This window comes from Quercus robur, chromosome 7, assembly GCF_932294415.1.
Source record: "Quercus robur chromosome 7, dhQueRobu3.1, whole genome shotgun sequence".
Classification (NCBI taxonomy): domain Eukaryota; kingdom Viridiplantae; phylum Streptophyta; class Magnoliopsida; order Fagales; family Fagaceae; genus Quercus; species Quercus robur.
Window position 1 is genome coordinate 22,781,937 of NC_065540.1, and position 15,413 is coordinate 22,797,349.

The 15,413-nt window shown below is 34.0% G+C and overlaps 1 protein-coding gene across 2 annotated transcripts; it reads right to left on the reverse strand.

The window, feature by feature from the left end:
* Window positions 1–504: 504 nt before the first annotated feature.
* On the reverse strand, window positions 505–12,803 carry LOC126692795 (rhomboid-like protein 15). Of its 2 annotated transcripts, XM_050388564.1 has the most exons (13): window positions 12,662–12,803; window positions 9,016–9,181; window positions 7,668–7,971; window positions 7,429–7,461; window positions 7,237–7,328; window positions 7,048–7,121; window positions 4,516–4,610; window positions 4,373–4,442; window positions 2,459–2,637; window positions 1,769–1,817; window positions 1,615–1,671; window positions 968–1,042; window positions 505–847 (listed from the first exon to the last, which is right to left on the reverse strand). In XM_050388564.1, exons 1-13 carry the CDS (start codon window positions 12,683–12,685, stop codon window positions 842–844), a joined length of 1,224 nt encoding a protein of 407 aa, XP_050244521.1. In that variant the 5' UTR covers window positions 12,686–12,803; the 3' UTR covers window positions 505–841. The 2 variants fall into 2 exon arrangements, with proteins under 2 accessions (XP_050244521.1, XP_050244520.1); XM_050388563.1 differs by lacking the exon at window positions 505–847 and having other exon boundaries at window positions 959–1,042.
* Window positions 12,804–15,413: the final 2,610 nt, after the last annotated feature.

Consider the following 15,413-nt stretch of genomic DNA (forward strand, 5'->3'; position numbering starts at 1 on the left):
AGGAAAGGAGAGGAGAGAAGAAAAGATTTTTTTTCTATAAAAAAGAAAGAGCAAGAAAAATAACATACTTGCGCCTTTCACCTTGAACTTCTAGTTCTTCTAGGATCATACACTTGAACACACACTTTATCATAACTTATTTCGATTTCAATTGGTGATTGGATTACATTATTTAATATGGATCCACCACTTAAAGCACTCTAATCACAAGTTGATATCTAAGCAAGTTTTGGCAAACATGTGTCCAAGCGTGTGCCCTACATTTTTGGCAAACATGTGTCCAAACATGTGTCCAAACATGTGTACAAGTTGATATCTAGAGTGATGGACGACTAAGTCCAAATTCTTCAGGGGTTTCTTTGAATTTCAAGTTTCACATTTTTATTAGGGTCCAATTGGTATATGCTACATAGGAGAGTTGAGCCAATATTGTCTATTTTATAAATGTCTAAATATCAACACGGGGGATCTCTTTTAGCCATTACTTGGATTAAAGAAATAAAGTTTAGTTGAAGCTAATTGAAGATACTCTTTTGAATTGAACCTGAACGTTCCTGTCAGTCAAAACATGTTTACAAACGTTGTCATCTTTTCTTCTTTTTTTTTTTTTTTTTTTTTTTTTTTTTTTTTTGACATTGCTTTTTAATAGCAAAAGTTAGTACAGCCTTTCCTGATTACATATTTCCTCCGGCTGCCTCATCCTATCAATTTGGCTATCAGAAAATATACAGAGCACAATCCGAACCAGAGAGATGATAGAAGCAGACAACTAGGCCAACAGAACTTAGCTCATAGTTGGTGTCAATGAGAAATCAACGTAACTCATTTTTGCAATTTATCCCTATCCCTGCAGAGAAAATCAGAGTTCCCAAAATTAGACCAGGCAAGAGCAGTCACCAAGAACTAGGAAAAAGAAAAATCATTAAGAGCCCCAGATGGTCAAAAGCCGCGTGCACAACTAACAAACCTGTTGGCTCATAAGAATTTCCACAGCCACATTCAGATCCCCATCCGCAGCTGCTAGTGCAACTTCTACCTGTGTCTGAACAGTTCCAAGACATTTGAATTTAAAATGCCAACCATCTAAATTTTAAATATGTGTATTCTAGGAATGGATCCACTAACAGATACATGTGGCATCCCCTACTAGTAGACCCCAAATGCATTAAAAAGTGGTTTAAGTCAATTCAGGACTGAAAGTATGACTTCAAATAGAAAAGAAAGGTGAGAAAGATCGCATGGGGCCAACCCTAATTAGTCTAATGAAGAGCCATAACTGACCCTAAAATTTTGGAACTAAAGCTTGGTTGTATTTTAGGAAGCATCAGAGATGGCTTTACCCCATGTTCCTGTACTTGCCAACAGGAAGGTTGTAACAAACTTTGTTGGTTAGTACAAATCCCCTATGTTGCAAGGTTGTGAAAGACGAAAGTAAAAGACCATAATAATAGTAAGGACCAATCCTACTCTAAATATCCTTTGATGGTCAACTTTTAACCTTTATATCTTTTCTAATCGTAAAAAAAAATCAAAATCATGTGCAATCATGGATAGACATGAATATGGTGAAATGGCTTTTTAATTATGAGAGCAGGCAGAGTGATGTAATTTTACCTTTTCAAAACCCATTGCTACAAGTTTTTGGATTTCTACATCAGTAGCTACTGAACCCTGCATCAAATTCCAAGTAGACAACAAGAAATTCAGAAACAGATTAACCAGAACAAAGAAAAAAGGAAAATCCAACACTTGGATTTATAAAAGAAACCTGATGGCTTGGAGGGACACCAACTGATGTATTATCTGCTGCTTGCCGCCTAAAATTGTCAAGAACAAAGTGATCAATATCATTTGGCCACTAAACATGGCTTAGTACTAGTCTATTGGACCTAATAAACTAAAGGCATTATGACTAGTTTTAATTAACAGATGAAGTCAACACCTCACGTGACAAAACATGGCTTACTGGCAGATATCTTAACCCAATTCAAGACCCTCAGGGATTTGTAGGCAAGATTAGGATAAAACTAGATTTTAACTAGACATCATCATTTAAATATCAGTATTTCAAATGAAAGTGTACGCATCCTTTGATAATTGATTGTTTTTTTAAAACCAGCGCCACCATTGCCTGAACCATAACTGTTTATAGTTTTCTTAAAAATCGAAAGGACCTCTGCTTATATAAATCAACTTTTACCGTTCAATCCTCTCTTCTTCTTTTTTGGGAGCAGGGGAGGGGGGTGGGTGGGGAGGCTGACATTTGATTGCCCAGCCTGATATTTTCAGTAGGTTTCAAAGTCAGGTAAAGAAAAGATTATCAAAACACATTTTTTTATATAAGTTATCAGAACAACCATTTCATAAAACCAAGCACTAATTACTTCAAACCAACAATCAGGTTGATCTACCTAGAGCTATCAATAATTAGATGTGCACCAAAGAATTTTTCTAATACCTTCCATCAGACTGTCGTCTTGCACCAGTTGCTGCCAAGTCTGATGGACGATCTAGATTACCATTATCCAAGAGTCTAGCCTGTAGGTTTGAATCAGAATTATCCACAGAAACCATTTGACTTTGGTTGGATCCAAGTGCCCTTCCCGTTCCAGGAAATCTATGACCGTCTTCTGCTGACTGCATGTGATCAAAAAGAGCATATTAAATCAATAAATTTACATAACTTCGCTGAGACTTCTTTTGATAATTCAAAAGCTACAACAATACGAGGAGGGGGGATTCGAACCCTAGTTCTCCTCATAAAGGAGATCAGCCAATGCCATTGAGCTACAGGCTATTGGCCATTACTTTGCTGAGACAGTTGAGGCCAGAGGACCCAAAGGAAAAATAAACAACAGTTAATAACAAAATGAAAAGAGGAAAGGTGTTGTTGACTTAAAACTAAAAGGAGGATATAACTTTGAGTGTTGTTTTCTCCAAGTTGACTCTCTAGTAACATTCAACATTTCCCCAAGTTCATTAGGGCATAACCATCACTATATTTATTTATTCTAAATGAATGGATTCAAAATTTGAATTAATGTTACAGATATGATTCATATGAAGCACTTTTCTATGATGTCTAGTGCTATTGCAAATAAGACCTAAAGCAAAAATATAAAATCCAACCAAAAGAAAGAGTTTTGCATGAGTAGACTAAGGATCTTGTTATATAAGAAGCACAGGTTTAATTGATATGAGCTAGGCTTCAGAGGTAAAAGGACTATATACTATTATCAAGCAAATGCCAACACAATCCATGTCAAAAGAAGATTTTGGCATTCAGCCATAATGAAGTGAAACTGGAAACCCAGAAAAGTGTTCCCCTCCAGCTCTATCTTCTAATTCCACAAATTAATGTGGATGATGGTGCAGACACCAGATGAAGACCCCCGATCACATGGTAGGGCAAAAGTAACCCGCAGCCAGTTGGGCCCAATTGATTTAATGGATCTTGTTTAAATTTATTGCTTTTATGTAATTGGCTAAGAGTTATTTCCTTTCCTACTTGGCTTAGAAATTTATTTCCTTTCCTAACTTAGTTTGAAAATTAATTACTTTCCTTCCTTGGTGTGAGAGGAATGCATGGACTTTTGAGGGACGGGAGATATCAGTGCTTGATCGTAAGCTTCTTCTTCTCAGATCTTTATTTGAGTTGATGAATGCTTCCTCTCTATTTTCCTTTGATCACACGTTTGAGATGCTTGATTATTGTTCTTTTGGTGCTTAGTTTGTTTGTAATCTGTGAACACATCCTGTGTACATGGTCTACTTTTATTATTTTTAATAAAAGTTTTATTACTTATCAAAAAAAAAAAACTTAGGGAACCTATTTAAAGGCCCAAAGTTCAGTATGGTGATGCTTGTTTTGATTAATAAAATTACTATTAATTTTCTCCAATAGCTTGGTGTTGATTCCAGGCAACCCTAGGTTTTATTTTGTTTCACCTACTTGGTGTTGATTCCAAGCAACCTAAGGTGCTGATTCCTAGGTTTATCTCTTTGTTTTCCCTGTTCTATTTGTTTCCCTGTGATTTTTTTTTATATTTTTCTGCTGGATCAGATGTTTCCTTAGAATTCTCACTAAACATACCCTGAAACCTAAAATAAACAAATGGTGAATTATTAAGCTTATGAAATAGGAGATTAGCTATCCTAACAAAAAAACATATTCTTGAAAGATCAGAGCATGCATTAGTTCTCTTTAAAGATAAACTTTGAAAGTAATTTGCTAAAGTTGAGGCTTGCATTATTAGTGCATTACAAAAAGTGAACAACTATATTGACATCATGAAAAAAAATAAATAAATAAATAAATTAAGAAAATATCCTAATGCCTTAAAAGATCCTGAAAAGGAGATTCACTCAATACCTGAGCAGACGATTCCCTTTGAGGCATCCATGAGGACAAATTTCTCCAAGTATTTCCAGAAAATAATCCACTGCTCAAGAAATAATATCAAATTATGTTTCTAGGACATCAAATAATAAATGACTTTGAAAAGCGTAATATACCTAGATGCAGTATTTTGGGTTGTATATGTAGGGATGTAGCCTGTGGAATTCCCGCCAGTGCACAAAATAAATTTAGGCCGCCTCACACAAGATGACTGAAAATCATATTAAAAAAGATCATATTCACAAAGGCCTATCTGTATTATAAATACATGGTTAGAACAAAAGGGTTGCCAACACAGGCAGATACCTCCATGTACAGCATGCCATTTTTATTAACCAATATATGTTGCACAAGACCATCTTCACAAAGACTAAAAAGTAAAAACTGAAACTTAGGAGAATATTTGATAGTCAACATTATAAGGTTTCCTAGTTATTCATGACATAAGTTAATAGAACTAAAACAATACCAAAAGGTTGAGATGAGATACTCCTAAATTTATATAAAGCAGGCTACTAATCAGTGGGAAGCCTGAACAACATTAATCAAAGTACAGTTCAATATTAATATTAAACATTATGCAAACTGCAGTTCAATATTAATATTTGAGGAAAATATTAATAATATAACATTATCCAAAGTACAGCTCAATACTAATATTTGCAGTGCCTCACCTAAACTATTACTTAACAGAAATCCTGCTTTAAAATAACAGCCTGTCAAAAGTTCTTTCCTGAGATAATTACCAATTCTAATCTCTTAAGACAATAAATTATGCATCTGTACACAAAATGTAACAGACTTTCAACTGGTGTGGTAAGATTATATGTTCCCATATGATATTACAAGGATAATGACATGAAACCAAAAAAAAACTGAGATGTTGAATAAAAACAATATGGCACAATTAGAGCCCTAAGCAGAGTAAATGGTAGCAAAGGTTTTAGGAACCCAAAACAGTAGATATACAGGGCATTTATGAGTTCAATTTAGTTCAGTGATAGTGGATGTCCATGATGTGCATTTTATGGTCTGTGTGTAGATATATGCGTGCATATCCATTACACACACATTATATCTATTATAATAATAACTTAACAGAGTGGAAGCTTGTAAAAGTCAGTAAGTTTGAAGTTCATTCTTATTATGAAGCTTTGATGGGTAGGGGCAAGTTTTCCATAGAAAAGCATCTGGCAAGTCAAGGTTCCTACAGATGTTGCTTTCTTTGCATGGACAGCAGCACTAGACAGAATTTTAATAGTGAATAATTTGTGGAAGCATGACATGATGATTGTCAATTGGTATCGCATGTGTAAGACTGACGGAGATCAGTGGAACACCTTTTACTTCATGGTAGCTAGAGATATTTGGTCATTTCTGTGGGTGTTATTTGGACTGTCCTGTGTCATGCAGAAGGCAGTGGTGCAAATGCTAATTTGTTGGAGAGGGAGATTTCAGAGTCGGAAATTCTAAAGCCTGGGATGTGATTCCATTGTGCATCTTGTGGATAATTTGGGGATAGCAAAATTTGCAAACTTTTGATAGAATTGAACAGCCAATCATTATGATCAAACAATCATTGTTACAGTGCTTGTATAATTAGGTGATTGTGCTAGAACATATTCCCTCACATTTGGTTTTAGATTTTGTAGATAGTCTGGATTTGAAATTGTAAGATCTACAATGTAGTATGTAATTTTAATTATCGGCTTTGTCAAATAAAATCATTTTATTTATGTATTCTATTTATGAAAATAAGAATACATAAATATATAAAAGTATTAATTGGCTCTATTGAAATAAACCAATAGCTTTTCAATACTACTGTCTAGGACAATTCAAGATCATTCAGCATAAAACATGAGAATAAAATCTTTGGATAAACTGATAACTACTGTATTAACTTTCTTAAATACACAGGCATGCATGCAAAAATGATAGTTGGACCATAAATGCTGTAAGGTAAGAGAAGCTTAGGTCTTGAGGTAGGAGCAGAACATTTGGATATGGTCTTTCTATGACAAAGGTATTGAAACTTGGCCAACTCCTAACTCTTGGTAAAGTTATACAAAAGTAATGCAGGAAAATATTGATAACATATATAAATAGAAACACCTAAAAGAAATGCTAAGTCCTTTGAATTCTGAAAATTAGACTCAACAGAAAAGCATATCAAAATCTAAAAAATGAACATTGAAGGTACATGTGGGAAGCTGAGCCAATATAGAAGGAAAATACAGAAGCATTATTCTAAAAACTGAAAGGTATTAAGCATAAAATTTACATCCAACAACTTCAATTTCTTTTATTTTGTAGTAGCATGCCTTGAAATATTTTATTACACACTCCAATTTCAATTCTGCCAGGCTAGCCTTCTAAAGATATTGGACTATTGTATTCCGAAGTCCAGAATGCCCTCATATTAGCAATGGGTAGAGACAAATTGGGTGGACAATGTGTATGGAATCCTTGAAAGGTAAATCCAACAGAGAACAAGGAGTATAATAATCTAGGGTTATCATCACTCTCAATTCCATGTCCTTTGATAGCTCAAAGGCATTTATACTACTTTCATGAAAGAGAGCAAATTATAATTATTTTCCCATACTGTTTCTGCAATCAAAACGCAATTTCATAAAGATACTTACAAGCCAAGAGGAGGCCTCAATGGCAGAATAAAAGGATGCTCCAGGTATCAGGAAGTTGAATATGCCATATGTATCTGAAATTAAAGACAAAATTATAGAATTTCTATTGTGTTCCTTATGAATATGGCTGTACGGGAAGGAGAAGGGGAAACCAGAGATAGAGATGTGTTGAACTGTGAGGAAACTTACATGCAAATCCAGACAAAATGCCACATAGGTGTCCAAGCAATGAGACATTTGATGCAAGAAGCTGGAACAGTATCAACAAGATCCATGGATACCTGGAACAAATAATTCAAAAAAAAAAAAAATACGTCACATCTTCAATAAATTATCTAAGGATAATACAAACAAGATAATAGAAATTAGATGAGCATTTACCATTGAGCAGGCACATGGAAGAGTCCAAAGACACTGCACAATGATGGGAAAAGGTTGTAAATCAGAAGACACCAGGAATGGATGTACTTAAGAGAAACCATGCAATGTCTACTGGATGATGATGATGATGATAATAATATTGAGCCAACAGGATTCTATCATGCTTATGAAATATCATGAGGGTAAAAGTACGTGTGCAATTGCATGTATTACTAAATTAAGTATCACAAATGACCAACCTCCTCCTAGATTCTCCACTCAAACTTGTTTCAATCACGATCATAGAAAATAAGATCCCTGAAAAGCCTATTGCACACTCATTCATGAGATACAAAAAAGGATGAAAAGGATTATGCCCCACCAATAGTGCAATGAGAAGATGAAAAATAGCATTGGTTGTAGCCAATAGAATTATCATGTACAACAAACGGACAGATCCCATAATTCTCTCCAGTTCAGAACCCAAAGGAACCAATGCCAGCATGTTGAACAGAACATGAAGCAGTGAACCATGAAAAAAGATGGATGTATAAATCCTGTAAACTGTAAACAAAAAAGAGTAAGGTTAATGACCATAAGACTGACACGTCTCACTAAAGAGAAGGGATAACCTATAAAGATCCATGAATATAAAATAATTTAATAAATACATAAATAAGAAAGAAAGGTGTATAGTTTCTTCTTCATATACAAATGAAAGCTACTTTTTTTCTTTTTCTTTTTTTATAATTCAATAGTTTGGGAAGGGTGGATTTGAACCTGGACGTCTTCATTGGAACACTAAGAAGCGCTAGTTGAGCTACAAGGCTTTGGGCACAAATGAAAGCTACTTTCATACCAAAATCTACTACCATCACAGATTAAATTGGAACAAAAATTTAACTTACAAAGGGAATTCCTAAAGATTTACAGGACCGGCTATGTAGTGTGTGATATAAGGCTTTGAACAGACCCTCTCCGACCCAAATATTAGATTGCAGCCTAAATGTTAGACAGGTTAAAAAAGGCTTTCATAGACATTACTCAGGACTGCTCTTAGGCTAAATATTTTATGTTCCCACAAAATTTCAGGCAGACCAAGGACTGCTATTAGCTGAGGACATGCAAGAATGACCAGAAATCATAAGACCAAAAATGAGCAACAGTTTTCTGTAGCAGATATTTTCCAAGAATATTTTTAGACTACTTTTAAAATCCTTCCCTAAGTAGCATATTGATAGTTGAATAAGTATTTCAAAAAGATATCTCACATATAGGAATAAATATATCTATCACAGCATAGATCCTTGCATAAAATATGAAGTGCAACAATTTTTGACCTATTCCTTTAAAAAAAAATTAAAGATACATAACTAAAAATATGTTGAGATCCCATCCCCCAATATATATCACTATGAAGCCACCCCATTATATCTTCCAAGTACACCCAACATAATAGACGGATAAAGATTATCCAATGCTTAGCTTTTAAACTGCGTGCTGGATTTATACATAAGTTAATTTAAGGGGAAAAACATGAAAGTTTCAAAGGTAAACATTGCACAATTATTTCAAAAAAGGAATCATATTCAATCTGCAAGTATGTACCTTGGAAATGTGATAGAATTGCGGAGGGCAAGAAGCATATTTCAAAAAAGGAGTCATATCCAACCAAGAGACAGACCAAGTATATGATCCCACAAACAACCACCACGGCAGAAGTAAGTAATGGAATGCCATCCCACCATTGACCCAACCTAGTTTGCAATCCTGCCTGCACACCACAATGAAAAAACAATGTGAAATTAATAACTCAAGAGTTAAAGAAAAATAATATTCTGACTAGTAAAGCACCTACCCATCCAAAAATGTGTTGATAGTGGCATTTTCAAAATTGATGAAACAAGGATGGCATTTTTGTTTGGAAAAGGGAGATAAGCACCTTCTTACTCCATTACAATGAGGAGTCAAAATGATTATGAAGCTTATTAGCAAAAGTTCAAGGTAAGAAAAGGAGACGACATTTTTAATTACAACGACTTTGTAACATCATTTCTAGGGTAAATTACATTTTAAACCCCATAGTTTACAGGTGGTTTCAAATTAAACCTTACACAATAAAATGCATTTCAATTCAAACCTTAGCATGAAACTTTTGAAAGTGTGGATTTTCAGTTTAAACCAATCCTAAATTAAGGGATTTAAAATGTAATTTACCTCTATTTTAAAATATACACCTATATAATAGTATACTCCAAGGCAAGCCAGGTGCTCACCTAGGCATGTGTCGTGCCTCTGAACCCCTAAAGCAAGGCAACTTTAGAGAGGCACTCACCTTTAGAGCCTAGGAAAGTACTTGAGCACCTTAAGCATACTATAAGATGCTTGATGCAAGGTCCTCAATGAAACTTAGCAAAAAAGAAAAAAGAGCAGTTTTGTAATTTGGCAAAGAAAATGTATTTTAATTCAAGTTAGTAGGTGACTCTTGGCAAAAAAAAAATCACAATTAATGGAAGCTCAAAGTACCCAGGAACTCTGCAAAGGTATGAAAGGTCAAAGTCCAATCATATAAACTCTTCAAAAATAAGATCTTCAACTTCATTAGGTTCATCTCTTTCCTTCAAAGCAATAATCATTTCTCTCTCCAGAGACAACACATTAAAGGCAAAGGAACAACTTTCCAAATCTTCCCATTTCTTTCCAAAACATCCCATCCAACATGATAACATTTCCAAAATAGAATAAGGCATCACCCAAAAAAACACCAAACAAACAGAAAACCAAAGACCACAGCTTTCGAGCCACCGCACAATGAAGAAAAAATGAACAACACTCTCCCCTGGGTTCTTGCACATGAAGTACAAATCAAATCGTTTATAGTGTAGAGTTAGTGAAGTTTAGGAGAGTTTTTCTCATCATTTGGCCCTCGTGGTGGGAGATGGTACTCGAATTTTTTGGTATGATAGGTGGGTTGGGTAAACTCCTCTTAAGATTCTTTATCCTGATTTATTTGAGTGTTCAGGTTATAAGGAAGCTTGTATCTTTGATGTTTTGGGTCACCATGCGGGGGGGAATGATAGAATTTGGAATTTGATCTTTTCTAGGAATTTTCACGATTGGGAATTAGAGGCAGTTTTCTCTTTTCTTGATTTTATTTGCTCTCAGGATCCAAGTGGTGTGGGGAGTGACAGATTACGTTGGTGCCTTAAGGGAAGTGGTACTTTTGATACTCGGTCTTTCTACCAAGAGATTGGGGGTGCTCTTTATTCCATTTTTCCACGGAAGTGTGTATGGAAAGTAAAGGTTCCTAAAAGGTTTGTCTTCTTTGTGTACAACAGCTTTATGTCAGATTCTTACACTGGATAACCTCATGGGAAGGGGTCTGCCATTGGTGAATCAGTGTTGTATGTGTTGCCATAATGGGGAATCAGTGGATCACCTCCTTCTTCATTGTGATATAGCAAATGCTCTATGGATTAATATGATCTAGTTATTTGGGAACGGGTCATGAAAGACTCTATTGCTGGTTTATTATTTTGCAGGAGAAATTGGCTTGGCAAGTATAGATCAGATATTTGGAATTTGGTTCCGGGTTGTTTGATGTGGATTGTTTGGACAGAGCGGAATCGTAGCTTGTTTGAGGACATCGAAAAATCATTAGACCATCTAAAAGATTTGTGCCATCGAACTCTTTTTGATTGGTCTTGGTGTAGGGGTTTCTCGGATTGTTCATCCAGCATAAAGTTCCTTGTCTCTCTTAGAATAGCAGCTTGATCTTTGTCCTTTTTCTTTCTTTGTTCTTTTGTGTTCATCATCATGAACTCATTGTTTTCCTTTATATTTTTTTATCAATATAACTACACTGATTACCTATAAAAAAAAAAGTACCAATCAAGTCAACCCTCATTTCCTTAGATTATCCATAGTCAATGTCTTTTCTAAAATCACACAATGGGATATAAAAATAAATAAATAAGCCATCCTTGGTGGTACACAAACTTTCCCCATGCCCTTACAAGGATAAGAATTCCGTCCTCCACTCAAGAATTACAACAATTGAATCAATGATCCCCCCCCCCCCCCCACCCCCACCCCAAAAAGAAAATTCCTTTTTTTGTACTATAAATAATCCGTCACCTTGGCTTTACTGTCCCTGGCAACTAGGAAGAGGCTAGAATATCTCTCCTCAAGAGTTGTCTCACCATTTCATAGGTCATGCAGCCAAAAACGAATTATGGAGCCATCACCAACGCACATCATCTTCTCCTAATATATTTCTACAATCCTACACCATAAGGCCCCTTTTTGGTGCCACACACCTTAGGTGATACAAGGGCTTGGCACCTTAACGTTGCCTTTCACCTTTGACTACACTAATAATACCCACTTCTGCATTTAAAAAGAAAAAGAAAAAGAAAAAAACACCAATTTGATGCCTCTATCGTCACTTATTCTACAGCAATGGAAGCTTTGTTTAAGCTACTTTACCATGTAAAAATTTGCCATTTTAACCTTCAGAACATGCAAATTCGAATATTAGCAAACAAAAAATATTTCCATATCTAAGCCAATCAAAACCCATTTAAATCTTATTGATACCTAGATGTTAGGTATCATCCAAGGAAAGCTAAGGCACCCTATGACTATGCCTATAGATAAATATTCGTATTGAACAAACTTCATAACATGAAGTAACTATCCTTACATCCTAATTATACTCATTTAAAAAAAGGTTAACTAACCACCTAAACAAAAACAAAATTAGGGTTTCCAATCGAATCCACAATTCCTTCTAATTTCAAACATTCCAAACCTGATCCAACAGTAACAGTATGACACAAAGACACAATTCAAACACCCAGAATTTAAAAAAAAAAAAAAAAAAAAAAAAAAAAAAAACTTTCCCATTATTTCTCATAGAACAAAGTAAAAGAAAGCAAACAGATAGGATATGAGTCTAAAAAGGTAAAACTTTTCCAAATTTGAGAGTCAACTCAACTAAGCACACTAGTGGTGGTAATTTGCTCAGTTTCAACTCTTTTAAGTACAGATTTTTTTTTGCTATACAATGTTCTCCATACCAAAAAAACTGAAAATAAGGAGCAAAATTGAATCATTTCATTTCATTTTTCTCAGCAACCAAACAGAGCATAAATTGAAGTTAGGGTTGGTTAGGCAAGGAATCAGTGACAATGCGTAATTATCAAAATCGAAACGAGCAAAGGAATAGTGTAGAATGTAGATCGGAGCTCACCTCGGTAACGATGTTGGGTCTCATTTTCCGCGAAATTGTTTTCTCAGACTTTGTTTGAAATCTATTTGGTGCTTTGTGTATTGTGTACCAGCAAAGTTAGGGTGAGTTACTTCAGCTTTTCGTAACAATAGTGCGTAATGAGAAAGTGAATTTTTAAAAAGGTGTGTATTCGGTAAAAACTGTTAAAAAATATATATGTTTTTTTTTAGTTGAGTGTTTGGCTAACATTTATAAAAGTGGCAATTTAAGGATAAATTACCAAAAAGGATAATGTATATATAAGAGCATCTCCAGCAAGTTAGATAAATTTTTGTGCTGTTTGGACAATCAACAGTGACATTTATCTTTTGTCTATCCACTTTTTTAATTTTTATTTTGTAATCAAATTTATTCTTTTTTAATATTTATTTATTCTTTTTCTATTTATTCTCAACAATTATATTTTTCAACAAAAAGTGTTACATTTACAATATTTTTTACAATACTTTCACAAGAATCATAACAAAATCTTATATGAAAAGTTGTTACTAGTTCTAATTTGAACCCATTACTGAAATTATATTTTTACTCATCAATATTAGCTAATTACTTAAAATTTATTGTGAAAATATTGTGGTAATATTTTTAAATTATGATTTCTAATTCTTTGCATTTTTTTTTTCCTCCATACGTTTCCTTTTCCTTCTTTTTTTTTTCTCTTGTATTTTGTCCACCACACACATATACATTATTTTGTCCACATCCTCTCCTTTTTCTTTTTCTTTACTTCCACAGCTCCACTTTCCAGAAGCTCCTCATTCTTTCATTCTCTCCTCTTTTATTTTTCTTTTACTTCCACTTGATGATTCCAGAAGCTCTCCGGCTCTCTCAATTTCTTCTCTTTTTTTTTTTCCCACTTGATTCCAGAGGCTCTCCAGCTCTCTCAATTACTTGAATCAACCAAAAAATAGAGAAATCAAAACAACCCATACCCATGAGAAAACTCGTGGAATTGAGAGAGCCGGTGAGCTTGAGAAAACTCGTGGTAAGTCTCTCTACTCTGTCTTTCTTCGTCTTCCACTTCTTCTTCCTCTTCTTCTTCTTTCTTTCTGTCTTTCTGCGTGTTTATGGTTGTTTGGCCGTGGGTTTGTGCTATTTGATTTTTGTAGTTTTGGATTGTGGTTTGTGTTTTGGGTAATGATTTTTTTGTGTGTTCTTTGGGTTGATTTCTCATGGGTATGGGTTGGTTATGATTTATCTGTTCTTTGGGTTGATTTCTCACGGAGAGGGCAAAGCAGAGAGAAGAGATGGGAGGCGTGAGGTTAGGCGTTGAGAGAACTGATTAATTTCATGGGTATTTCCGTAATTCCATCATCAGCAACGATAACCCATCAAATGCGCAGTGCGCGTTTTCATTTATGGACCCTCAGAGGTTCATAAATTTTCCGCGTTTAGTCCGTGTTTTTGGGCTTAACCAAATGCAATTTTAGGCCTGGTTTTTTTCAAAAAGCCCTTTTTGGGCTAAAAACGTGGAAACAAACGGGCACTTAGTTACCTATGAGATACAACAAATGCTCTCGAATTATCCAATTTCCAAAGTAGAAAACCGGGTTCGGACCAGAAAGTTCGGGTGGGCAAAACTCCATTTGGTTGATTTTTCAATTTTTTTTTAAATGGAATTTAGTTTATTTTTAAAACCCGATTAATGTGTGCCCTAAAGGCACATATTAATCATCTATTTTGTGAAAATTTTGTCAAAACAATAAATTACTTTTTCGTTTTTTCATAAAAAAATTTCTTAAAATGGACTATTTCCTATTTTTAAATTAGAAGAAAAGAAAAGAAAAAAAGACACAATACACTATTTTTTTGGCCCCTAAATTTTTACTTATGAACAATTTTAGTCTATGAAATTTAAAATAATTATTTTCAATCCCTAACAAACTTAAAATAATTGTTTTTTAAGCATTAAAAATATATAAAGTAAACGATTTTAGTCCCAATTTAATTTAAAATTGTCACTTTTAATATTTATGGAGTGATCATTTATCAGTTCTTAGTTTGACCATGATATCTAACACTCTGTTTGGGTGGGATGAAAGAGATGGAAAAGAATAGAATGAAAATGAAAAAGAATTATTTTGGAATATTCATTTTATTCTCTTCTATAAGAGTTTAAGTAGAGGGATAGATCGAGGTTTCTCGATTGATTAACACTTTCTAATGTTTCCAATGGAGACATTCAAAGTTTAAATTTTCTTTTTCTCAATTATTAAATAAAAAAAAAAAGAAAAAAGAAAAAAAAAAAGAAGAGTACAAGAAATGAAATGGGTATTCTTTCGTTTGTTTCATATATATATATATATATATATATTCATTAAAAATAAAACATGTAAATTGAAGTTTTCAAAGAATAAAATAGCTTTTTAGGGGTAAATAAAATAATGGTTAAGATTTAGTGCGAGAATAACTTAAAATTATAAATAAATAAAATATCCCTTTTCTTTCCAAGGATCTTTAATAGTTCATTTATGGTTTTATGTTACATATTTTTCTGAATAGCGATATTTTATATTTTCTCGCATTTCCATGATATCATCCCTCCATAGATTCCAAACTAAATCCATTTACTTTTTATAAAATGAAGGAATATTGGTAATGTTGTAATAAAATAATTCATTTCCATTCATTTCTCCATTCTTTCTTTTAAAAGATCCAAACAAGATAGTTATACTTAATTTAATCCCATTCATTTCTATTCCACTATAATTTA